Below are 25713 nucleotides of genomic sequence, written 5' to 3' on the forward strand. Positions count from 1 at the left end.
CATCTGATGAAGTTCACAGCAGCATAAATTTTAATAAAATGTATTATTCCAAAAAGGTGCTATCAAACTCCTGATCTTTGGCCAGTTGTGGGTCATTATAGTTAAAGAAAGCATAGTTTATGAATGAAGAAATAAAGATTAGTAAATAGTTTATGAAATCAGGTTTGTCCTCCTTATTTACAAAATTTAATATAAAGTAACAGGCTTGTTTACTTTTATTTATTACAGTTTTATACTACCCAGATCCCAGTGACTCTGGACAGTTTATAACACATCAGTCTAATTATAAATGATTTCTCAAAACACACACACATACACACACACACACACACACACAATCTTATTTAGATTTATTATGAAGTTCTAATTCTCTTAAACCACTGAGTCTAATTTTATGACTCTAAACTTGGAGGTTTTACGTTCGAAATAATTTTTTATTGTAGATGGTATTTAATTTTGTCGTACAAGTTGCAATGACAATAAACTAAACTAGATTAAACTGCGTAGATATCTGAAATACAGTCCTATTAATTTTGTTGTTAATAACAACAGCTGTATATTTCCCATGATCCATGCCTATTCAATTAATAGTTGTGTGAAAAAAAGATTGTAATTATACTTGTCAGTGCAAATGCCTGCATAAATTGTACATCAAAGAGATGATCCTGTTGCAAATATGTTTTAAAAATAAAATATGTTTATCTATTTTCTCCCAAAGAATAGATAACTATAAAAATCTCCTAATGTTCAGTTCCTCACCAGAAGCTATTGATATATTTGTTAGATTTATGACTCTTAATTTCCCAAATAAGATAGTGAAATATATGACAATAATATTTTCATAATAGTTTTTTAAACATGGTGATTGCACAGATATCAGACTTATAATATTATATTAATCACATGAAAAAGCTCAAAAAGTCTGGTTTGCGTCTGATTGAACTAAAGCAGACTACCAAAATGAACAAAGGAGGATGCCTGCTGCTGTTGTCTAATGAGTCAAGCATACTTTCACTAATTTTACCCTGCAATCTCTGTTTTGTGTAATACAGTGTATTCTGTATGTAATTTCTACCTTCACATGACCACAAAAACTAATGGGACCTGCAGCATTGACAGCAATCTAAGTCTGTTTATATATCTGAGACTACATTTGTGTTCTCTTCAAACTTTCAACTACCATGTTTAATTCAAAATAAAACATTACGATGCTTGCATGTCCAAAGCAATCATCCAAACATTCAAGATTTATATGATGAGTAATTGAAACTACAGTACATGTTTTATGATTTGCAATATAGTAGTTACAAGACCTTTTGTTTTATAGAAGAATTTTTTGTCATACCATTTAATTATATCCCTTTTCATCCTAACAGACTAGAATAATTGGACTAGAATTTCCATTATTTCCACTCAACTTAGTGATTAACTAGGAATTTTGGGATTTCTGACATATCTGTAAGGACACTTACAGAGAAATCTTAACATATGTAATTACCAAAATAAATTTGATTATGAGTAGTCTAGGATATACACTAGAAAACTGGGAGTATCTTAATCATAGGAAATTCATTTTTTTAAAAAACAGCAATGGTAAGACTAACCTTTACACATCCTAATCAGCATACCTTTCAATTCTATACACCATTTTTTAAAAAGACAATTTTATTTTGTTTTCTTAATCTAGCGGCAGAGAAGTTAGTTTTGGTTTCAACTCTGACTGAGTTTTGCAACTGGTCGTGCTGTTTGGAAAAGATATGAGTTGTACATTATAGAGCAGGGGTGGACGACCATGCTAGCTCAGAAATTTTGGAAGTTGAAGTCCACAGGTTATAAAGGGCCATAGCTGCTCACCCCGGTACAGTGGCCTACTCTGGCATCGGTGGTGGGATTCAATCGGTGCAACAACCGGTTTGGTGAGCGCGCACAGTGAGTTTGAAAACAGCTCTAAAACTTACCATCTACTTCAGCCCTGATGAGTAAAACAGCTGAGCCGCGGCAATCTGCTCTGCTGCACCTATCAGCTGGGCTTCAAACAAAGGAAATATAGGATAAACTAGTGCAGGAATGGGTGGGCGGGACCAGCTCATCGCTGGAACTACTGGTTCACCCAAACGGGCCTGTACCAGCTGAATTCCACCCTTGCCCGGCATGTTACTTATCAGTATTTTGGGATTATGTTCCTACTTTTTCTGATGCTGAACCAAACATACAGTCTTTCTTGTAATATGTGGAGATAAGAAAAAGAGCTGCAAACCAGCATATAAAAGTTGTCTCGGCCCACCACTGAAGGGGTGCGTGTGACATGGGAAATGTTTCACAAGGGACCTTCCCTATTTTTCTGGAAAGTAAAAGGAATTGGGGAAACAAATGTTTTCAGTCCTGCAAGACAGAGCTAGCATTCCTGATTGTGCTTCCTTGTTTGGAGCTATGTCACAAGTCTAACATTTCCACCTATTCTAAAAGAGGCCAAAAAAAACATAGAACCAAAAGTGCTTCTCACATGCATTTGTTATCACGCTCTACCTTTGCTCAGAATTTTTTTTCGGCGGGGGGTGGGGGCATATTTTAAGAAATTCATTTGTGGCTACGGGGGTGGGATGCAGAAAAATATCATTCGGGAAAACACCCTGGGCAATTTAGTACAGGAAGAACAGATTAATCACCTCCCTACCAATTCTGGTGGCATTTGCTTTTCATTTGTTGTCTTTCATGAATGGCTTTCTTCTAGTGGAGCTAATCCATATGTTCAGAATTTACATTTCTTTGCAAGGAGATACTTATTTCACTTTTGTGAGTTCATTCTAACTAATTGTATTAGTATACTTTTCATAGTGCATTTGATCATCGCAACTTGGTTATGTATGAAAAAAGCTATGAACTGACTAAACAAGAGTGTTGAAATGACTTCATGACATATGCAGATCTCATCCGAAGCACAATTAGTTGCAGATGGTAAATGTATTCTTTCCTAATTGAATGAAATAGGGTTACACAGTCACAATTGAACAGTGCATACACACACACACACACACACACACACATATATATGTATATGTATATGATGTTTATGTATATGTATATATTATTCAGCTTTGTTCGGGTATTTTCCCACATCGTTATAGTTGTGCTTTTAAAGTTGTCAGACTTTCACAGCCATTTCTGTTTTAAATTTGGGGCTAGCCTATGCTGTGCTGTATTGGAGGCTTTTAGTGCGGCTTGGCTCCTAGTAAACGCCTAAAATGAACTAAAAGCCTCCAATACAGGAACACAATGTTGCCAGCCAATCAAGACAAAAAAAGCTACAAAACAGACAGAAGATATTAGGGTATTAGCAAGCTCCAAGACCAATAAATACAGACCAAGACTCCCAACCAATCAGGGTGAAGAAAAAAACATTCTGGAACAGCAGTAGGCTAGCACCAAATTTAAAACTGAAACGGCTGTGAAAGTCTGACTCAGAGACGAACACTATACAGAAGCCTGATGATGGCAGATGAGATTCTGCCGAAACGTTGCTACAACTTTAAAAGCACAACTATAATGATGTGGGAAAATACCCGAACAATGCTAATACCATACATATAAATACCCGCGGAAACTTAAGAGAATATATATATATATATATGTTTTCTTAAGTTTTCGCGGGTACTTACATGTATGGCATTCAGAGGGAGAGAGAGAGAGAGTTGTGACTCAGTGGCTAAGACGCTGAGCTTGTTGATCAGAAAGGTCGGCGGTTCGAATCCCTAGCGCCATGTAATAGAGTGAGCTCCCATTACTTGTCTCAGCTTCTGCCAACCTAGCAGTTCGAAAACATGTAAAAATGCAAGTAGAAAAACAGGACCCATTTTGGTGGGAAGGTAACAGCATTCCATGTGCCTTTGGCATTTAGTCATGCCAGCCACATGATCACGGAGATGTCTTCGGACAGTGCTGGCTCTTTGGCTTTGTAACAGAAATGGGCACTGCCCTCTAGAGCCGGAAATGACTAGCACATATGTGTGAGGGGAACCTTTACATATATGTGTGTGCGTGCGTGCATGCGTGTGTGTGTGTGTGTATAAAACATTCAGAAATAACTAAAATATCAGACTGCTTGGAAACGTCAGTTAGTGGCCTCTGTTAAGGCATGCAATGGCAGGCTTTGTGGTCTACCACTTCTTAATGCCTGTAAATAAATCATGTTGGTTTCTCTACCTACTCATTTATTGGATTACATTGGCACTGCCCCTTCTTCTAAGGAACTTCAGCAAGCATTAAATATTGTGCGACTAAACTATCATTGCCTGTGATATTTACACTCATGTTTTTGTTTGCCTACCATCTTTAGCCAAATAAGTGTTGGAGCTTTTATACTGATTGAATAATTTTTAAAAAAATTGGAAGGTTTTTTTTTTCTATTTCAGAGAAGGTTCCTTCCAAGACTTCCCACAAAAATGCTGGACATTCAGCCTCATATCTTCTACTTGCAAAACATGTATTCTGCTTCTGAATCAGGGTATGAAAAATTTGGCAATCTGGGAACAGAACATTCTGAGGAATGGATAAAAATATATCTTCTTTCTCCCTGCTCTTAACTGTCCTTTTCAGTTATGTTTTTGCCCATTATAGTTCACATGCGATAGAACATATTCTGTATATTGATCAGTTGTATTTTGACATTTTAATTCAGGATTGTGGTTCAGTCATTTATCCTGAGGAATCCTGCGGTTTGCAGCCTCTCCCTGCTGAATACCTGTCGATCATTTCACAGCCACAGTTGAAGACATGTGAAACGGGGGATGTAAAAGGCATGTTTTTAATCCATTTTTTGCATATTCAAAAATATTCTCACCTTACAAGAATGCTGATTCCTTGCTTCCTGGCACTTGAAAATTAAGAAAAGGCTCAAGCTTTTGTCAAAAAAATAAGGGAGCCAAACTAATTTGTTAAATCATCTGCTTTAAATTATGAATAATTAATAATGATTAAAAGAATGCTTTTGCCTTAGAAAAAGGAATTTTAGCTCAGTGGCAAAGTACAAGCTATGCATTTTGGAAATAATGGCATTTGCCTATTGCAGCACTGTTTTTTTTTTTAAAAAAAGAGGTAACAAAACTGTAGATAACTTTCAATTAAAACTCAAAAGTGCTGAATATCAGTTCATGGAGACAGAACTGATATTGCCACTTGGCTAAGTGATGCATTGTGGTTAGAGTTCTGGACAAGGACTGGAGAAATTTAGATCAGAATGTATAGTTACATCTATACAGTTTCCTAGGGAATGTTATTGTATCCAATGATTTTTGAGTCCATTTTGGAAATCCTTGGTGGTAGGGAAAGATGTAAATTTAAATAAGTAACATTTCTATGTCAAGCAAATATTTGTTTTGTTGCCTTAAATCTCTTCCACTTGGGTTCATTTTTATTGCCTTTTAATATAGGGTCAAGAGAAAGTAAAAATATTTTGATTTCTTGGCATAACTTTCTGCCCAATTTATTTCTGGACAACAAATTCCAGGTAGAGATGTAAAAATGGTTATCATCTACTTTCCAGGACAGTGGGTTGTTCCTTGCCTTAGTTGTTCTGATAATAGAACCTGTGACTGGAGGCAGATAACATGGCAGCCAAGAAATTGTCAGTACCCTGTTCTAAATAAACCAGAACTCCAAAAGTGTGTAGAAAGAAAAAAGGTAAGTCACAAGGTTGGTAGAGGAAAATCTGTATTTAAAAAAACACGATTTATCTCTTCATTTAAGTTAAGTTGTTTTTAAAAAGCCGAATACTGCATTATTAATATATTAATAATTCTTCCATTGTAATTTTTACTGGAGTCCAAACAATATCCTAAGTTTCTTTCAATTAATGGATATTATATTATATTATATTACATTACATTATATTATTATTATAGTGTTAGATGTTAATTTGTTTTGCATGAATTCTGTTTTTTTCTGCTGGCGTGTAATGCATGGCTTTGCTTCTGATGACCAAACTTATGAAGTCTTCCTTCGTGTTCTTGTGTAGGCCTCAGGTGGACCTCCCTTTTCTTATCTTGAAGATTCTAAGGCTGCTTGGAAAACACAGAGTCTCTTTAATAAGCATGGTTTGACTGTCTAACATCTGGCTGAGATGTGTGGCACAGGTACAGCTATCTGCTAATACAAATATTCAGAAGTAAATCTTACATTGCAAATATTGCAATGTATTATACAGTTAAAAATAAATACTTAAAAATAACCCCAATATATAGTAAGCTGCACGACTAATGAATATCTAAAGCGTTCAACAATATATGTTGCATGAACTTTTTTAACACATGCATTTTATTTTTTGGACTATATAGTAGCTCCAAGATTCCCAATTTAATTTAGAAGTTAAAGTCTAAAACATATGTTGGGCATTGTGGTACTTAATTTGCCTTATATTAGCGTTTCTCTAATTCAGCAGTTTCTACGATGTACAACTTTCTGAATTGCCCGTGTAGTATTCTGGAAGTTGAAGTCCGCACATTTTAATGTTGCGGAGGTTGAGAAACAGTGTTTTATATAATGGCACATTGTAAAATGTTCTGGAATAGATGAACCATAAAGTAATTGGTACAATAAAGTAAAAAGAAAAGAAAGGTTGGGTCTGGTCTTTCCTGCTGATGTAGTCAAACAGAATTACTGTCAAGGCTGACGGCAAATATCTATCATTCCTTTTCTCTTCCTGACTTATTTAGCGTGCAATTCTTCAATTCCAGCTGTGGCCATTCATTTTTTTCTCTTGCTTTGGAAAACCTAAATTCAGTTATACTATCTGAAACTTGAACAATCTATCTAACCTTATTCCTGCCATAATTTCACCTTGCAAAATAATTGTTCTAGAAAGGACTACTCTATTCTAAAACAAGTTCTACTCTTTACAAGTTCTATTCTATTTTTTAAAGCCCTTATTTATGGCAGGTTTGCCTGCTGATTCTTATTTAGGCTTTTTAAAAAGAAAAGATACTTTAATTCTTTTATTAAACAAAATAAATTTATAAATAAGGCAATAAACACAAAAACAAACAGAAAGAAATGACAAAAACATCCCATGTAGGAAAAAAAAAAGTCGGCTCAGTTTTTAAACATATCATTAAGTCTTGACCACACAGAATAATATTGTTTTGTCTTTCATTACATTGAGAGCCAGCCCATAAATAGAAAGCAAACAAGTATGAACAATCTACATTAATAATACTGGGGATGTGCTGTCTTCCCAACTTTGAAAAATAATATTTTTTGCTCCTTGCCAAACTCAACAAATCTATACTTTTTCATACAGTGGTATATTTTAAATATAATTGAGGTGTTTACTCACATCTACAAAGCATAGTAAATGTAGAATAATGTAGGGCTGAAATTGAAGAAAATACTTTTGTGATATATTTATGAGCATCAAACCCAAAAAGGGAATTTGTGGAACAACTCATAAGCCACAAGCTAATTTCCCCTTACCCATGTCACAGTTGTGACTGAATAACGATGACAGTCTTTTAAAATATTTCTGGAGTCTCTATAAATACAAGATAATTTTTTTGTTCAGTTAGTCTTATCTTATGATCATGAGAAACATCAAATATTTCAATCTTGAACTTGTTGATTTATTAATATGAATATTTTAACCTTTAATTATGAGTTTTGCAATAATGAAAATCTGTCTTAGCAGTAGTTTTTATAGGTTTATAAAAACATACTATAGATTTAGAATCACTTCCCCAAAAATTGCAATACTAATAAATTTGAGAGAAATGTTATATATTAAAGGGATATATTGCTTATTTATAATTTTATGCAACCCAATTTTTCTTTTCAATAACCTCAATAGTATAAACATAGATATATCTTCAATTTATAACCAGTAATTGTCCTAGAGAATAAGTGGGAATAAGATCTAAAATTATATTTTTGTTCCAACATTTTGCAGATGCACCTTGCTGCATTTAATTCAGAGAATAAAATATTGCTATCACTAAAAATGGAACTAAGAGCCTGTTATGATATTAAAATAAAAGCCTGTCCACAAGATGAATTGTTGGGATGGGGAGGAATAATGAAACACAAGGTTGTGATACAAACTCTGCATTTTTTGTATTTCAATTGTGACATCCGACACAAATATATAAGAGGCAGAGGTTGTGTCACAAATATATGTTTGGTCATTTGGTTAAATCTTCAGCTTCTGCAGATGTCAAAAGTCAGACATTTTACAATTGTGTCAACTTTTTAAAATATCTGTTCCATAGAGAAATGGAAGCAATGCCATTCTTAAACTTCTTAGACATTTTCCCACAGAACTGCCCCATCTGTTAATCTATCCAAGGAAATGCCTACCAATGGTGTAAATAATCTCTAAAAAATATAATAGAATAAATAGGTTCCTTTCTCAGTCTGGTACTTTTCAGATGTGTTGAACCACTACTTCCATTATATCCATGGTCAGCATAAACATTAGGGTGGAATTGTAGTCTGATACATCCAGAGAATATCAGGTTGAAGTAGATTCTTTGTTCTGGAGCAGCAGATATCCTGACAAGATGGCAGAGAAAGTTGGAATATAATGTTGACAAGAACAGGTGATGTTCAAATCCTATGCTTCCCCATGAAACTTATGATGTGATCCTGGAAACACAGCTGCCCAAGAAATGTAGGTTCTATAAGGGTCAACAAATATGTTGAGAATTAGATTAGTAGGGCATCTCAGCTTTACATTTCACTAAGTGCCATGGCTTGTCATTGGTTTTATTCTGATCTCTCTTTTCATTTCAGCAATCAAGTTATTTCTGTCTAACTTAGGACCACTGGGTGGGGTGGAGAAGTACACACAGATTGTCTGAGACAAGAAAAATGGGTTATAAACTCCCTAAGCCTTCTGTAACAGAGCCTTGAGAAATCAATGTTGTGTTAGTAAGGTTAATAGGTCATATACTGTAGAAAGAATGTCAGAAATGTATGCTGGAAAAGGGTTTATTCATTTTATATATAATACAATATATTAAAATTTTCTTTGAACTTTTAGTATGATAAAGAATATGAAGGCTATATTACATGATACCTTATACTGTACCATCTGGAAAATGAAACAAGTTTAAAAGGATGTTTAAAAAATGAAAGCCAAACAAAAAACTGGCTTGTAATAACACTTTTTATAGATTTTTTTTTTGTTAATTAATTTAACCATAAGTTTTGCTGCCATGTAGTTTCCTAAAGTACAAAACATCTCTGTTAAAATTAATACTAATAAATACATATCTGAAAAATCGCCTTTCATATTGAAAATACGGGTAGCCCTTGCTTAGCAACCATTTGGACCAATTGGGATCAGCCATACAGTTGCTAATGCTGTAACCGCTAAGTGGAAAATCACATGACCACAATTGGCTTACAACTTCACTTCCCCTTCAGTTGTGAAGTGCCACTGTCCTGAAGCAAAAAAACATGTCCATGACTTATGATTTTATTTCATTCTTATCTATTAATTCTTCTTGTTGCAAGGCAGTTGTGAAGTACACAAATGCCAATCATGTGACTGCAAGATTCTGCAACAGTCGTAAATGCTCATCAATTGTAAAGTGCCTGAATGATGATTTCATGATCACAGGATGCCATGACAGTCGTAACTTCAAGAATTAGTCTCGTAGCTATTTTTTTCACTGTCAGAATTTCAAATGGTTGCTAAACAAGGCAGTCATTAAGTGAGGACTACACATACATTTATGCCTCTTCATCATACAAGTTGCTGTAATTTATTTATTGTTAGTCCACCAAGCATTCCTTAAACCAAAACTACAGGCTTAAGCTCCATTGAGTTCCACTGATCTATCAACTTTTGTTATTAAATGATTTTTGGTTTTTCCTTTAAAGGTTCTTTTCATTGGTGATTCCACTAACAGAGGGATGATGTATTACCTGATAGAGAGAGTGAATGAGACCCTTCAAGAATGGCAAAAGGCACATGGCATGAAGTTTTATCACAATGTGAACAATGGAAGCACTTTCATTAGTTATTCATATTATCCCCAATTCTGGATCAGTGTCAGTCAAAGACCTACATTTGAAGAAGCTCTAGGGCAGCTGCTATTCAGGTATGATAGAACAGTTGGCAAGATTAGTTTCCTTTTCCTGGCATTCAGGTGTTTGAGTCGAGTGGTTCAGTTCCTGCCTTTGGGAGATATTTACAATGCATCAGATTCTACCACTTCATCAGATTGAAAATTCTAGCAGTTACAATTTTGGAGAAACTATTACAATAGAAAGAGAATAACAGGTCTCCTCTGATCTCATATTTAACTGTACAGAGCAGGTTACGGAGAACTTGCAGCCCTCCAGGTATTCATATACTAAGATACCTAACAAACCTAGACTATGCTCACTGGGAAGGGAACTCTAGTATAGCAACAGATTTCCCAACTCTGCTGTAAAGAACACTTTCCTTTCTGCTTTACATTTCAAAGCTGTTCACCAAAAGTGTTTTCTATTCCTGGGCATGCTAGCATGCACTAAAAGAGAAAACGGTTCAGAGGTCTGAATGCGATGTCCTAAAATACCAGTGGAATGTTAAATATCTTTGAGCATCTTTGTTGGAGTGACTTCCTTGCATCAGGCATGTACTGCCTTTGTATAAATAATAATTTATGCAATGAAAAATAAGAACAAGTAATAAATGTTTACATTTAAAATATGCAGAACTATAGTCTGTAATGGAAAATGACATCAGTTATGTGTGGTCTTGGCTGATGTGTATTGCAGTGTTGTTCAAATGGTAGGGCAAAGTTAGTGGATTATTATTATTGTTGTTGTTATTATTATTTCAGATCACAGCCATTAGAGAATACAGACCAGACCATACTAGTTATTGGTGGAGTCCAATGGCTTAATTTCAGTCACTTGCATATTATTCAAAAAGTACTAAAGCGGTAAGTGTTAATATTGTAAGGGGTATTTTCGTTTGACATTATATTAATAAAAAATAAGTATTCCTAGTGGCTATTTCCAGTATGATTTCTGGAATGTTTAGTGTTTGGGCATTTTTCTAGCCAATCATCTGCAGGATCCTGAATTACAATTCCCTAGTAACCCAGCCAATATGACTAACAGTGACAGATGCTGGGTGTTATTTAACAATATCTAAAGAACGAATCTCCAACTTTTTGTGACCTGATGGGCACATTTGAGATTTTGATATATTCTTCCAAAATGACTGATGTACAGTAAGTAGGCTTGTTTATTCACAAAACAGTTGCAAGCTTCTACATATCCACTTGGAATCTACTGATTTCTAGAATGCTACTTGCCGCACCCTTCCCTACTATTCTTGACTGTTGCATTTTATTTTATTTTTTATTTTAGACACAAGTTTATAGACAACTGTTAAAGACTTGTTTAGATTCCAGATGTATTCTTGGAAATAAAGATGATATTGAACATTTGTGCCTTGCTTTGCAGCATTTCATTGTTTAAATTAAAAATCTAAAAAGTCAGGGCAAATGATTTGAAAAGTATCTGCGGGCATACCGGCATCTCCAGATACCTTACTTAAAGGTAGCCTGTGACTTGGGAACCACAGTTTCATCAGTCCCAGTGACCTATATTTTAAATATGAAATGTAAAATCCAGCTCCACAAAAATGTCTTCTTAAAGAGTAAGGAAAAAGGCGAGACAAGGAAGACATCTTTTCTTGTATCTGAATCCAAAAACCTCCTACATAAATTTCACTTATTGGACCAGATAATTGGAGAAAACTGAATGTCCATCAAAATGTGCGTAAGTTTTTTTTAAATAGCATACAGAAATGCAACTGTGCGTCCAAATATACAGCTTGTTGAAAAAAACACAATCTTGATGGACCATATATCCACTTGGGCACACATTGGGCTTTCGCAGTTCTTAATCTAGAAATAGGCATGTGAAACCAGCAAATAGATCTCCTTCTTCAGACTGAGAGCTTCTAACATGCTGGAGCTAAGAAAATATTGGAATGTGCTGAAATGAGTAGATGGGACATTTGAAATTAGAGAACAAGATGATAAACAATTTTATAAAATTTGGGATCTATTCTATCAAGGGTTAGACAATAAAATATAGTAATGAAATATGTAGATTCTTAGAAAATAATAAATATATAAAGATGTATTCTTTTCTTATTATATCTACAAAATGATTTTAGGGTAGATTTGGGATGATAATATGAACTTAAAACAAATTAAGTAAAATATGATTATTTTGTAAAACCTGAATGAATAAAAGAATAGTCAAATGATTGATTAATAATAATATTAATGTATTTAATATTTGATTGAAAATATGAGAGTATATACAATGTAATTGTAATTGAAGACTACGAAATGGAAGCACAAAACAATTTGTAAACCAACCGGCACACTGTATGTATACATATGGAAGATGGCTTGATGTTTTTATGTTTTGTTTGTTTATGTTTTGTTTTAAAACTCAATAAAAATTAAAAAAAATAACATGCTGGAGCTGTTTTTGTGAACAGCTGTGGCAGAACTTCTTAAAGCCTGTGTTTGAATGGTAGGCCTCATATGAGGACAATTGGAATGGTATACACCTGAGAGCCGAACTCACTCTCTATTCTTTAATATTAGATGGAGCAAAATCGGTAGAAATTCCATTTGGTAATTGCATTTCCAATTGCAGTTCCCTAGCTAAATTACATGTGTGACAATTTCTGCCGCCATTGCTGCAAAGCAGCTCATACTGGTAACATAGTGCTTGTCTGGGCCTACACATCAAATCTTTGGCATGTGGAGTTATCCAATTTTTTTTAGTTAAGCAGAATGAAGTACATTTTGTCTGATTCTGAGGACATAGAAAACATTAAATAGGTTCCATTACAATTTGAGGGCCAATTTATTCGTCCATTTCTTTCAGACTGCTGATCATTCACACCTTGTTTTTCTGAAGATTACCTCTTTCATTTCTCCCCAATTGCTTGCAAGTTTAATCTTGAGTCTGATAAAATATAAAAGAAATTGACATCAAAATTCCATCCTTCAAAATAGCTTCTTATGAATATGATCTAATAAAAAATAAATTGATAACTGTAGAGACATTGGTATTAAATTATACCCACAAGGATGATGTCTCCATAGTTATCAGGCTAAAGCATTATTGTTAGATTATATTAGTAATACATGAGAAGACCACTATTAGTTTCTATTTTTACTTAATGTTCAAATTACTAATGAAAAGATTAAGTTGAAAGCAAAAATATTTAAATAAAATGTCATTTTATTGAGTCTGAATATTATATCGGTGACATTTTTAAAAAAATACTGCACCTATGCAAATCCCAGAATAAAATATATCTATTTTTCTCACTTGCTCTCTAGAATGAATCTCTCAAATATAATGGTAGTGATAAAATCCCTAGGAATGGGCTTTCATCTGCCAGTAGATGGAGTACACACTTTGTCGTCAGTAAGTTACAATTTGTTCATAGCCTATTAAAATTAATTGCTCTTTAAACCATAATTTTCTTTTGTTCAGCATCGTGATCCTAAGAATTGCACTGATTCTATAATATACGCAGATGCCAATAACAATAATCCCAAGGGATTCTTTATCGCTGTAGTATAGAATCTTGAAAGTCTGTCAGAGTTGCTGTCTATTCTATCTTATACTAAGCAAAATCAAGGCAGAATTATTCTGAATGTGTTGTTTTCTACTTTCTCGGGACTCAGGTAAACATTTTTTTGTCCCTTAGCAATTCATTGCACCTTTTCCCCTTCCCAAAGTTTGATCATAGAAAAGGTTTCTGTCAGCCTCCCAGATAGACCAACAGGAAACATAAGATGAACTAATTCTAATTTACTGTGCAGCTACATTAATAGAATCATGCAAGTCTAAAGAATAGCTCTCCTGTCTCTCTTTTTACCATCTAATGCAGGGCTGTCAAACTCGCGGCCCCTGGGCCGGCTGTGTCACACACTAGCCACTATCACGCCCAGTTTAGCAAAGGGGGAAAAAGTCACGCTATGTCATGAGATGCTGCCATGACGTCGCAAGTTTGACACCCCTGATATAATCTGCCCATTACTCAGTTATTAGCTCCTCCCCCTTTTATCTGATTGTCCCCTTCTCTTCTCTTCTCCCTGTCTGGCAAGCTCATTCTTACATTACATTATACTTCCTCACTGGAAAACAACTTTGGGTCTAAGCTTCCCTTATTTAATTAAAATGGGGAACCCCAAGCCATATTTATAGATGAAAAGCAAACTATGAATTGCACAGGTATTTTAGGTACATGAGAGCTGGGAATACCAGACAAAACATAGATTATTGCATTTTATAGCAGTTGCAGTTTCCATGTAAAGTGCATTGTAGTATTAAGGACATAAGTCATTACTAAATGATCCTCTTCCTCCAGAAAGAATTACAAGGTTCTTCTGGCCAAGAAGACTCTCAAGTTATGGCCATAGCCATCCTTCAGGAAAATACTGCCTTCCCAAGAAAAAAATAGAAAGCCATTATGATCAAACAACAATTCCATCTTATTAAAGTTCAACTTTAGTCTATTTTGTGCCATCTAGACCCCAATATCAAAAACTGAAACATTTGACAGCATTGGAAAACAAGGGACACTTGGTCCAACTGTGGAAAAACATAAGTAGCCAAAAGAATCATACTTTATGTTTATTCACAATATCTTTCTTCCCTCAGTGGCCATGCCATCTGGCAACGAACATGTATATTATGATTAAAAAAATATGGTCTGAATTCCTTCCTTCCTCATGTCCATTCCACGAAGGATAAGCAAACTTCAGACATGTGCCTTTGCTTTTTTAATGCAAGTTGTGCCAACTGAAGAAATGAAATATACTTCTAACTGAAGAATTCTGAACATTGTAATTTGTTCTGCATACCAAAAATGAGCTGTGTTTTTTCAGTACAAAACTTTCTCAATATAATTTGAAAGAAATATCAATTTGTTGTCCTATAATTTAGTATATCATTCTGATTTACTGTCTGTCACCCATCCATTATTTGATTCTCATTTGCCTATATTATCTTATAAAGATTTTTTTCATTAAAAAAAATTCATAGTAGCTAGGAAACTTTGAATAAGATAAAAATAATCTAATGTAAAATTGAATTTCAGCCCTATAATGAGTTTGAAGGAATACATCACTAATTATATACAGCATTACCAAATTAGACCACTAATAGTTTTGTGACATCTCATTTATCAATACCTGTAAGATTAGGGGTACTTAAAACACATTTTATTTTTGAAATAATTTCTCCTACCCTCTCTTTTTTAATTTCACTTCCTCTCTTTCTCTTTCTGTTGTATTATTGTTTATTCTAAGATCAATTTGGGAGTTGTTTTATCACAGGCACTCTTGTTTATACTAACAAAAAAAAAAGTAGTTGTTCTTCTCAAATTTCCATTCAAATCATTCATTTACTTACCATTCTTCTATTCAAATAGAAACTAAAAATAAACAAAAAAAATGTTGATCTGAGGTATCTTGATTTGAACTGCAGGCAGAAATACAGAATTTGTGGAAAGAAAATCTTGCTATTCTAAACACTGCAAAACACTATGGCTATGAGGTGGTTGATACTTTCATTATTACAATGGGACGGTACAAGGAATTTTTGCAAGGGAAATGTGGATGTCATTTTCATGAGGTAAGAATTTGACACCCTGGTCTACAATGATGTTAGGTGTTCATTAAAACTGTCTTGTTGCACAAAAGATGTGCTGCAGGTTTAGCTTTTTAGGTTGATCTTTTTCTCTTCAAGTTAGCAACAGTGGCCAAACAGTGTCCCATAGGTTCTTAAGGTGTTTGAGAAAGTAGGCTCAAACCAATGTGAACTGATATCAGATAGACCCCTCACCTTGGGAGGTAAGTGTGTAGCAATTTTCTAGGCCTTTGTATATGCGCTAACATTCCCCTATCTGAGGACTTTTGCCCCGTTTTTAACTTTTTTTTAGAGTCAGAGACTATAAACAATAACATGCAGAGATAGTTTAGTAGTGTAGCTTATCAGTGACTGGTTGTACTTCAATTGACAATGCCAGAGATATTTTTTTCAGAAGAAGGTGTTCCTTTCAGGCAACACCTGGGCATGGTTTGATGATATATTTGTCAATAACTTGGGAGAGACTTTGGACTGTATGCAGCTGCCCACTCCTCCAGGGAGATAGATTAGGAAATTTATCCCATCTTCCTAATTGTTACAAGTAGGAATAGAGATTAAAGGCCAGAATGATTTGGAATATAATGCTGCAAGTGCTAGAGCTGCCTAAATAAACATAACGACATACAAATGTTTTAGGTGTCAATGTTTATATGCATTAAGGGGAAAAAACTCCTTGTGTCTTACATGATACCACCGTACCATATATTTTCAATCCATACACAAAGGTTCAGGATTCTAAACGCTAAGAAAATGTGCGATTTCTCAAGAACGTTATTTAAATATCTTTAAATAAATCATCTACACTCATTCAGAAAAACTATATTTGGCCGTATCCATTGCCATACTATCCATTGTCAAAAGTAAAGAAGCCACAAAGTTTATCCATAGAGTTAGTTCTGAAAAAGCATGTATTTTTCCAAGCATGGTGATACTGCAACTTGAGTATTCCACCATATAACCATGGCAGGAAATATTATTACTTGGGCTAATATTGATTTATATGCTTGTGTACCATAATCATAAATTGCCTATCCATCACATTTATAAGTCCTGATGGTGATAATGCAATTAACCCAATTTTGCTACCTTTTTTATGGTGGTCATTAAATGAACCATTGGTTTATTATGAAGCTGTTTTTGTCAAGAATCACAAGTAAATGGGAATTTTCAACAAAACTGGCATAAACTGCAGTCATGTGACCATAAATGCAGCCCAGTTGCCAAATGCATGAAGTTGCATCACATGACTGAGTGGGTGGGAAAGACACAACCATTATAACCTCAAAACTGGATCATAAATAACCCCCCCCCAGGCCAGGTAGGTCTATCAGAACTTCAAACAGTGATTGGATTACCTGTATTTACATTGTTGGCTAGACAGAACTAAGTTGCAAAGAAGAAGAAAAATAAGAACTAACTTTACCACTTTTGAATATTGCACTGTAAGATATTTAAGTGATTGCAGAATAAAACAACAGTAGTTGTTAGTGACTATATTGTTACTCATATAGGACTTGAACTGAGAATTTGTTGCATGAACTTGAAACATTGGTATAAATGTCTTGCAATCCATTGCTTCCATCTCTTTCAGGTGGTGAAATCAAAGGCATCTGAAAAAAGCTTTCCTATAGCAACAACATTCTCAAGACGCTATGTTCTGGGCAAATATTTCAACAACCAAAGCAATCTTGCAAAACTACAAGCAGTTTATGCATCCAATTCTCAATCTCCTTATCACGTGAGAGGCCCAATCAATCAAGTTTATTCTGAAATACTCCTCAGCAGGATCTGTGGGAACAACAGAAAGGATGTCAGCGTGTAATTTTGAATGGTAGGCATGTAGAGCTCAAAGACTCCCCATTTTCCCATGGAGTAGCCCACTGATCCTCTCCAATTTTGTACACATTTCTCTGAAAGGCGGAACGGACTAGCATAATTCAAGACATGTGGGCATTTCATCAAAGCCTTAAGAAAATCAAGATGGATCTTCTTAGATTTGTGGTTTCAGAAGGAGAAACAGAAGCACCAGTGGCAAAAGCAAGAAGAAAGAGTTGCTTGAAAGAGCGCCCAACATTAAATCAGATGTAAGCTACGTTTATGCAATATTGTATGATAGGATGTACTGCAATGCATTATCTCATTCCATGTGTAAAGTTTTTTATCATTATAAATGAAAAAATCAATAGAGGAAAATGTACTTTAAGCATTTGCACTGAGCATCAGTTCTAAGACTGCCACCCTCAAAAAATCTCACAAGGTATTTTTCTCCAAATTTTGTGCCATCAAGTCAGTTTCGACTCCTAGTGATTACAGATAAATCGTTTTCCATGACAAACTGTCCATAACTTGGTCTTTTACTTCTTCCAACAGTCTATACATCACCACGGTAACTGAACACATCCACCTTGTTGCTAGTTACCCTCTTCTTCTCTTTCCTTCCATCCTTCCCAGCATTATAACCTTCTCTAAATCGCTTGAAATAACGTGTCCAAAGCAGGATAATTTGAGCTGGATCTAGTGAGTATTTTGGGTTGATCTTGTTCAAATTAATCTGACTTACATCCAAGATGCTAGGTAACTTCCACTTGTTGCTCTATTGTACCGATTAAGGTTACACAAGTACCATATGGCTGTATGAAGAAGTTCTGTTCCTTCTTTATTCTTTGTTGGTTAGATCAGTGACCCCCAACCTTTTTTGTACCATGGCCTGGTACCGGCATCACAAAATGATCCATGGACCGGTACCGGCATCAGCACGCACGACCAAGGCAAGGCGAGCCGAGCAACCGGCCAGCCAGCTGTCTCCCGCTTCTTCCCGCCACCTTCAACTCCTCCTTTGTACCTTTGTTGATGGGCTTTTCGGGCTCTTTCTTAATCTCCTCCTGAGTAATGTAAGACTCCACCGCCATCGGGATGGCTCTTCGTTCGAAGCCACCCCCCCTTCGACGAAACTAAGGCGCGAGGATTCCTTCAGCACCCAAACGCCGCTTTCCAACTGACGACCGACAAGCTCACCTGAAAGCACTTTCTCAAGCGCCGTTGAAACAAAATGGCGGTGCCCACTTCTTTGCGGCCCGGTAAAAAATGATCCACGGACCGATACCGGTCCGGGGCCCAGTGGTTGGGGACCACTGGGTTAGATGATGCAGGTTTCACAAAGTTTGTCTGCCAACAGAAGCAAAACTTTAAATAAAATTGCCCATATAAATACCTTTATTTTATAACGGGTGTATCAAACTTGATTTCATTGAGGGTCACATCAGGGTTGTGTTTGACCTTGTGTGTGTGTGTGTGTGTGTGTGGCCAGCTTGACGCCACTCATGTCAGGGCTGCCTATGGAGGTCTGAGTACTCTGCCAATGAAAACGGGTTCCCGAGCTCCATTTTTGGCTGAGATGCAACCCTCTGCCAGCAAAAACGGAGCCCGGGAGAGCTGCACGTGGCCTTCCCAAGAGCCATTTTCACTGGCAGAGGCACCGTGGGCCAATCCTTTGCTGTTTCCAGGATGGCCCTGTGGCCCAGATCTAAGCACCCCCATAGGCCGGATCTGGCCTCCGGGCCTTGAGTTTGACAACCCCTGTTTTATAACATTGCATTTTCCTTCTTCCTCTTCCAACAGTGGAATTGAGAACTCCTAAACAAAATTATTGTCCTGTTTAGCAAAACCATTGAAGAATGGGGAAAGAAACTTCAACTTGTAATTTGGATCAAGGTAACATAAGGCAAGGCCCAGTTTGATTAAGGTATCATAAATCAAGGCAAATATATGCGTCCTGGGACACTGATGCAGGATCCAATCTGGGTAAGTCACCGGGAGCAAAGGTTGTCTCTTGTGCTTTCGACACATGCTGGACACGTGCCATCTTCAGAGTACTTCTCTCTACAGGAATGTGACCTGGGTTATTCTATGCCTAGTATTTATGTGGCGCCTGATTGGGTGTGGCTTCTTATTGGTTGATTGGAGTATTGATGGCCAGCTATTAAGTTGTTGGCTGTTGTTACCTTGTACTGCGAAATCCTCAGCTCCAAATAACTGACAAGCTGGTGGTAAATCAGACTCCGGTTTGATTTCCCAGACTTCAATCATTTCCCTCTATATCTTTGTACCTGCTCAATCAAGGCATCAGGCCAGAAAAGGTATCAGGCTAGAAACCTTAGGCCCAAAGCCAGCTGGGTGAGCTTGGGTCAGCCATTTTCTCTCGACGCTAGGAAGTAGACAACGGCAAAGAACTTCTGAAAAATCTTGCCAAGAAAACTGCATGGATTGTTCACTCTAGACAGTCTCCAAGAATCAGACATGACTGAACAGAAGAAGAAAAAAGTATGAAAGAGTCTGGTTTCCTAACCATCGTGTAATGAAATTGTTGTTGCGTGATTTGAATCAGTAGCAATATTTTCGACGTACATTTTTTAGCAATATGATGTATACATTTTGCTCTGCCAGAAATCACGCCCAAAGGTTAAGGGAGGTTACAGAAACCTAGATACTATTTGCTCACCTCAGTGGGATTCTATGTGACTGGCAACCCAGTTTACCTTATTTGGTGGTATTGCCAACAGAATCATAGCAACGACAACAACAAAACAATTTCATTTTCTCGGCAGGGATCTTGCAAGCGTTATATGCAAGGTATGGTTAAAAAAAAGATAAAAATGGTAGCCATGACAATAGGATAAATATTTTTTAAAAATGGAGAGAGCTTTCATCTCACCATTTATTTATTTCTTTTTTATTGATTACATTTATATTGCCATCTATTTGCTCATGGTGACTCAAGGCAGCTTATAGAGTATAAAAACCACATTTAAAACCATAAAACTAATTTAAAAAATCAAATAAATTAATATAATAATACAATCGTAATAAAATCATCCCTCACCCCGGCGACAGTAGATCACCTGGAGCTATTTAATGGGCTCCATCCTGCTCTGGGTTTCCCAGGCCCACTGGCAGAACCAGGTCTTCAGCACCTTCTGGAAGAGTGCTAGAGTGGGGGTTGTTCTAATCTCTGGGGGAGTGATGTTCCAGAAAGAGGGAGCCACCATGGAGAAGGCTCTTCTTCTGGGCCGCACCTCGGGGATAGGACCTGCAACATTCCCTGCCTCCCTGGCTCTGATGGGTCATGTAGATGTGACCAGCAAGAGACGGTCTCTCAAATAACCTGGTCCCAAGCCATGAAGGGCTTTCAAGGTGACAATTAGCACCTTGAATTGCACCCGGAAGCAAATCAGCAGTGAATATAGCTCCTGCAAGACAGGTGATACATGTGTATATTGGGATCTGCACAAAACCATGCAGGCTGCTGCATTTTGCACTGACTGGAGATTCTGGATGCTCTTCAAGGGCAGCCCGATGTAGAACAGATTGCAATAGTCAAGATGGAAAGTGACTAGGGCACGAGTGACTTTGAGTAGGGATTGTTGGTCTAGGAAAGGACGTAAGTGGTGAACAACCCACAGTTGTGCAAAGGCCCTCCTGGCCACGACTGTCACCTGCTCTTCGAGCAGTAGTCGTGAGTCCAGGAGAACCCCCAGATAATGCACAGGGTCTGTTTGGGGTAGTGCCCCCCATTCCAAGACCAAAGCAATTTTCCCTGAGCCAATGAACCCCAAACCCATTGGTCTTGCCAGGATTTAGTTTCAACCCGTTGCTCCCCATCCAGCCCCTAACATCCTCCAGGCACTGCGAGAAGGAGACACAGCATCACTTAACTCACCACGGGCCGAGACAGCTGAGTATCATCAGCATATTGGCGATACCTCAGCCCATGGTGATGAATGATCTCACCTATGGCTTTATATAAATGTTGAACAGGAATGTAGAGAGTACGAAGCCCTGTGGGACCCTGCAAAGCAGTGGGCGAGGGCCGTCCTATCAACACTTGACTGAGAAGGATGCAGAGGAAGGAAGGATAGCACAAGGCCTCCCACTCCCATGCCCTGACGCCTTTCCAGGAGAATACCATGGTTGATGGTATTGAAAGCTGCCGAGAAGTGAATGGATGCACTACCCCTATTCCACTCCATCAGAGATCATCCAAAAGGGCAACCAATGCCATTTCCATCCCAAATCTAGGCCTAAGCATGGATGCTTTCTTGACTTTTCTGTTATACCCTGCAAAGACCACTGGTCCCCGCCACCATATGGACACATATTTTGCCTTTGCTCATTTCACTGATACCAGAATGCAGTGTCCTCAAAATTTCTGAATATAAGTATTTTTTGTAACCTTACAGAAATGATTATGCATGTTTCTCAAATGAAAATACATACATACCTAGTCTAAACTTGAAGTAACTTGTATTAGTGCCCAAGGTAAACCTGAAATAAAGGTAAACTTGACTTACTGAAGAGTCTTAAGATAATTATATTTACTTATAACTTGAATATTCCTATGGATACAAATTCTGATTTAAAAAACAAACACATTGTGTGGTTTCAGAGAGCTTGGTTACCTTTCAACAGAAACAAATATTTAAAGAGTATTGCCTGCATAAATATTTTTATACTGAAAGTAATGTTAAAGTTGGACACATACATAAAGTCTTTTTTTAAAAAAAAAAATAGAAGGAATTCTGGTTGTGTGATAGATTTCATGCTGGCAAAGGTGCAATGTGAATTCACTATCATATGGTTATCCTATGCTGAACTTCACTATGTTCCATGTTTCTCAGGTGTCTCTAGTTTCAAAGTATCATTTCAGTGCTTTATTTTTATAGGTACATTTTATGTAAACTTATCACTGTAATGCGCAAATCAACCTAATATGAATACGAACCATAGATGTTTATCAGTGATATCTAAATTGTAATTAGGCAATAGTAAATATGTATAAAATAAATGCTAATATACTGTATGATTTATTTCCTTAGTATGAATATCTTTTTAATTGGCATGTGACAACAGATTAGTGAAAATATCACATAGATAGTCCTTGATTCACAACTGCAATTGAGTCCCAAATTTCTGTTGGTAAGCAAGACATTTGTTAAGTGAGTTTTGCCCGCTTTGATGACTTTTCTTGCCACATTTGTTACGTGAATCATTGCAGTTTCTAAGTTAGTCACATGGTTATTAAGTGAATCTGGCTTCCTCATTGACTTTGCTCGTCAGAAAGTCACAAAAGGTGATTACATGACCTCAGGACACCGCAACTATCATAAATATGAGTCAGTTAACAAACATACGAATTTTGAAGCTATGACATGGCGGATGCCACAATGGTCATCAATGTGAAAAGTCACTTTTTTCATTGTTGTTGTAACTTCAAACACTTATCAAATGAACTGTTTTAAATTGAGGACTACCTGTTTTCTCTTGTATATTGACTTGTCTGTTTTCTTTAGTATGCAGAGCATCTTGATGAAGGGATGTATCTTAAACATCCTGTGAAACAATATGACAATATGACTTTCATTGGATCTTTTTGGGGATAATACACAGCAATGTCTTGATATTTTATATTCAGGATATTTTCAAATGGCAACAGAATCTCCATTCAGACTTATTCAGTGATTATGAACGTTAGAGATCTGTAAAGGGCAACTCAAGATTTTTGACTAATAATAGTCATCTTCAGCCAGGTTGTATAGTCCTTCACAGATTTTTGTCCATTGCTCAGAAGTTATCCAGAGTTATTCGGCCTCTGGTATCACTACTTTGTCTACCCCCACCTTATAATATGCCACTGAAAACATTAGAATATCATTAAAAATAAAATAAATTTGACCAATTTTAGCATATCTAAAAGCAACAAGCAACAAGCAACTGTTCAAAAATACCTTTGACAATTGTTATTTAATGGTTCACCTTAGCTTTGATATAGATATTTATTCAAAGACCAGAGTCTTTGAGTATTAAATCTAAAGATTATTAATAGTATAATTCTGCAACAACAATGTATTGTTCTCATATAAAACTTTAAAAAATAAAGATAGGGAAATTATTTTCAAATATCTAATCACAATTTTGTTACTTATGAAATACTTCCTATGACAAAGAGACATAATCATCAGCGTAATTTGTTCAGTTTGCCATAATCCATTGAAAAAGCCAATATAATGTGTATGAGATTAAAACACAGTAACACAAAATTCATACTAGGGATTCAAATACTTCATTGTGGTTTTATTTTAATCCTATTTTATTTAACAAATCAAAAGTTCAAATATGTCAAAGCCATACTTCATGATTTATAAAGCACCATGCTGGTTTGCATATTGGCCAAGCAAAAAATAAATGCATATCTCACGGAATAAGTCCATGACAGTATGAAAAAAAGGATTGATACATTACCAGTTGAGTCCTCAAATAGGAAATGGAGTGCAGTGCAGCACTGCAACAATCCGCTCAGGATATGACAAAGAAAGGATACAACTGAGGCACAACACAAAGTTATACAAAAGTCTTCCTAGCCATGGATGTCACCTATTCCTCAAACAGAAGGACTCCCAAATTCCACCCAGGTTCCATTTGAGATAGTCATCCCATCCAGAAGAAGAGGTGGATGGTCCCTGAAAACCTGAACTGCTCAGTCTTGCTAAGGCTATGATGAAATCTGTTTCTCCCATTCCAAACCCTGACGTACTCCAGACAATAAGGGGTAGATATACCCCAGACTTAACATGTCTTGGTCAGTTCAGGACAGTTGAAAAGCTGAATATCACCAGCATACTGAGGCTATCTCCTTTCATGCTATTAGATGACCTCACCTAGCAGTTTCATGCAATGTTAAGCTGGAGAAATCTGGATGTTGAAGTGCACACTTCTTAAAGATGCCAAATGTGAGAAACATGATGTAGACCAGTGATGGCTAACCTTTTCAGCACCAAGTGCCCAAAGCGCATGCGCATGCATCCCCAAAATGCAGTGTGTGTGTGCCCTGCGCATGCACATATGACCCTCCCGCACACCCCACACTTGCGCACATGACCCTCCGCAGGTGCATCCCGCCCCCGTGCACGTCCCACTCACCCCCATGCATGTGTGGCAGAGACCTGAAAATCAACTTGCTGGCAGGAGGTACACGTGCAGATGTGTGGCGGAGCCGAGCTGGGCCGACGGCTTGCGTGCCTAGAGAGAGGGCTCTGTGTGCCACCTCTAGTATGTGTGCCATAGGTTCGCCATCACGGGTACAGACTAAAAATTTTATTGCAGAATATTAGGAGACTCGGCAATTTAAGAAGACTGTTTTATATTACACAGGCGGTCCTTGATTTACAACAGTTCGTTTAGAGACTGTTCAAAATTACAACAGCACTGGGAAAAGTAACTTATGAAAAGTAACTTATGAACGGCGAGGGGAGTGTGTGTGCACGCTTGCCCCGAGGCCACTTCTACCGGCCGATCGAAGTGGCTGGTGACTGCATTTGGGGAGCTTCGATTGTCAGAAAAAGACTGCCTAAAGGCGAGGGGACACGGGTCGCCACGCCACGCCCTGAAGCGGCTGGGGACTCTGCCTTCAGGGAGCTTCTATCGGCTATCGGAGTATCTAGCCTAGGCTACCTGCAGGTCCCTCCTAAAGGCAAGTTTTCTCCCCATCCCCCGCGCCCCTCCCTCGCCCATTTCTCTTCACCTTATGTAGTTCTAACGAACGATGTGAGAAATGGCAGGGAAAAGCCTGGTTTAAAGAGGCCTAAATTTGGGGCGGGGGGCTTATTTTCACCTGATGCCTAGAAATCGTGCTGGGCCCTTCCTATTGGTGGAGGCCGTACTGTTGGAGAAACACGGTAAAAGTGAATTACCACTCATGCATCATCACAAAATCTCTACCACCGTAAAGCCTACAAACATGAAATTTGGCACGTATGTTCCTCTTGGCTTCTAGATGCTCACCAAGAAAGGATTTTTCAAAATGACCGTCAGAGCATTAGTATATTATTAACACGCTTTGATGCTAAGGAGTTCTATTCCCCCTCCCCACCTGAAAAGAAATCTGTTCCAAATGCAAAACACAAGCAGAGGAGAGGAGTTTCAGTTTCATAGCAGCAACCAGCTTTAGTAAAGAATAGTTGAGATAAACCACGCCCAGGC

General features: G+C 37.0%; 1 protein-coding gene across 1 annotated transcript in view; it reads left to right on the plus strand.

Annotated features, from left to right (window-relative positions):
• Positions 1–18301, plus strand: part of CPED1 (cadherin like and PC-esterase domain containing 1) — a 99081-nt gene extending 80780 nt beyond the window's left edge. The window contains exons 18-24 of the mRNA XM_026713153.2: positions 4676–4793; positions 5540–5676; positions 9871–10091; positions 10821–10922; positions 13362–13449; positions 15520–15666; positions 17273–18301. Coding sequence (XP_026568938.2) covers positions 4676–4793; positions 5540–5676; positions 9871–10091; positions 10821–10922; positions 13362–13449; positions 15520–15666; positions 17273–17503 — 1044 coding nt within the window. The 3' untranslated portion in view covers positions 17504–18301. The remainder of the gene's footprint in view (positions 1–4675; positions 4794–5539; positions 5677–9870; positions 10092–10820; positions 10923–13361; positions 13450–15519; positions 15667–17272) is intronic.
• The last annotated feature ends 7412 nt before the right edge of the window (positions 18302–25713 follow it).

The sequence above is a fragment of the Pseudonaja textilis genome, chromosome 5 (genome assembly GCF_049901715.1).
Source record: "Pseudonaja textilis isolate UNSWEBS1 chromosome 5, rPseTex1.2, whole genome shotgun sequence".
Lineage (NCBI taxonomy): Eukaryota > Metazoa > Chordata > Lepidosauria > Squamata > Elapidae > Pseudonaja > Pseudonaja textilis.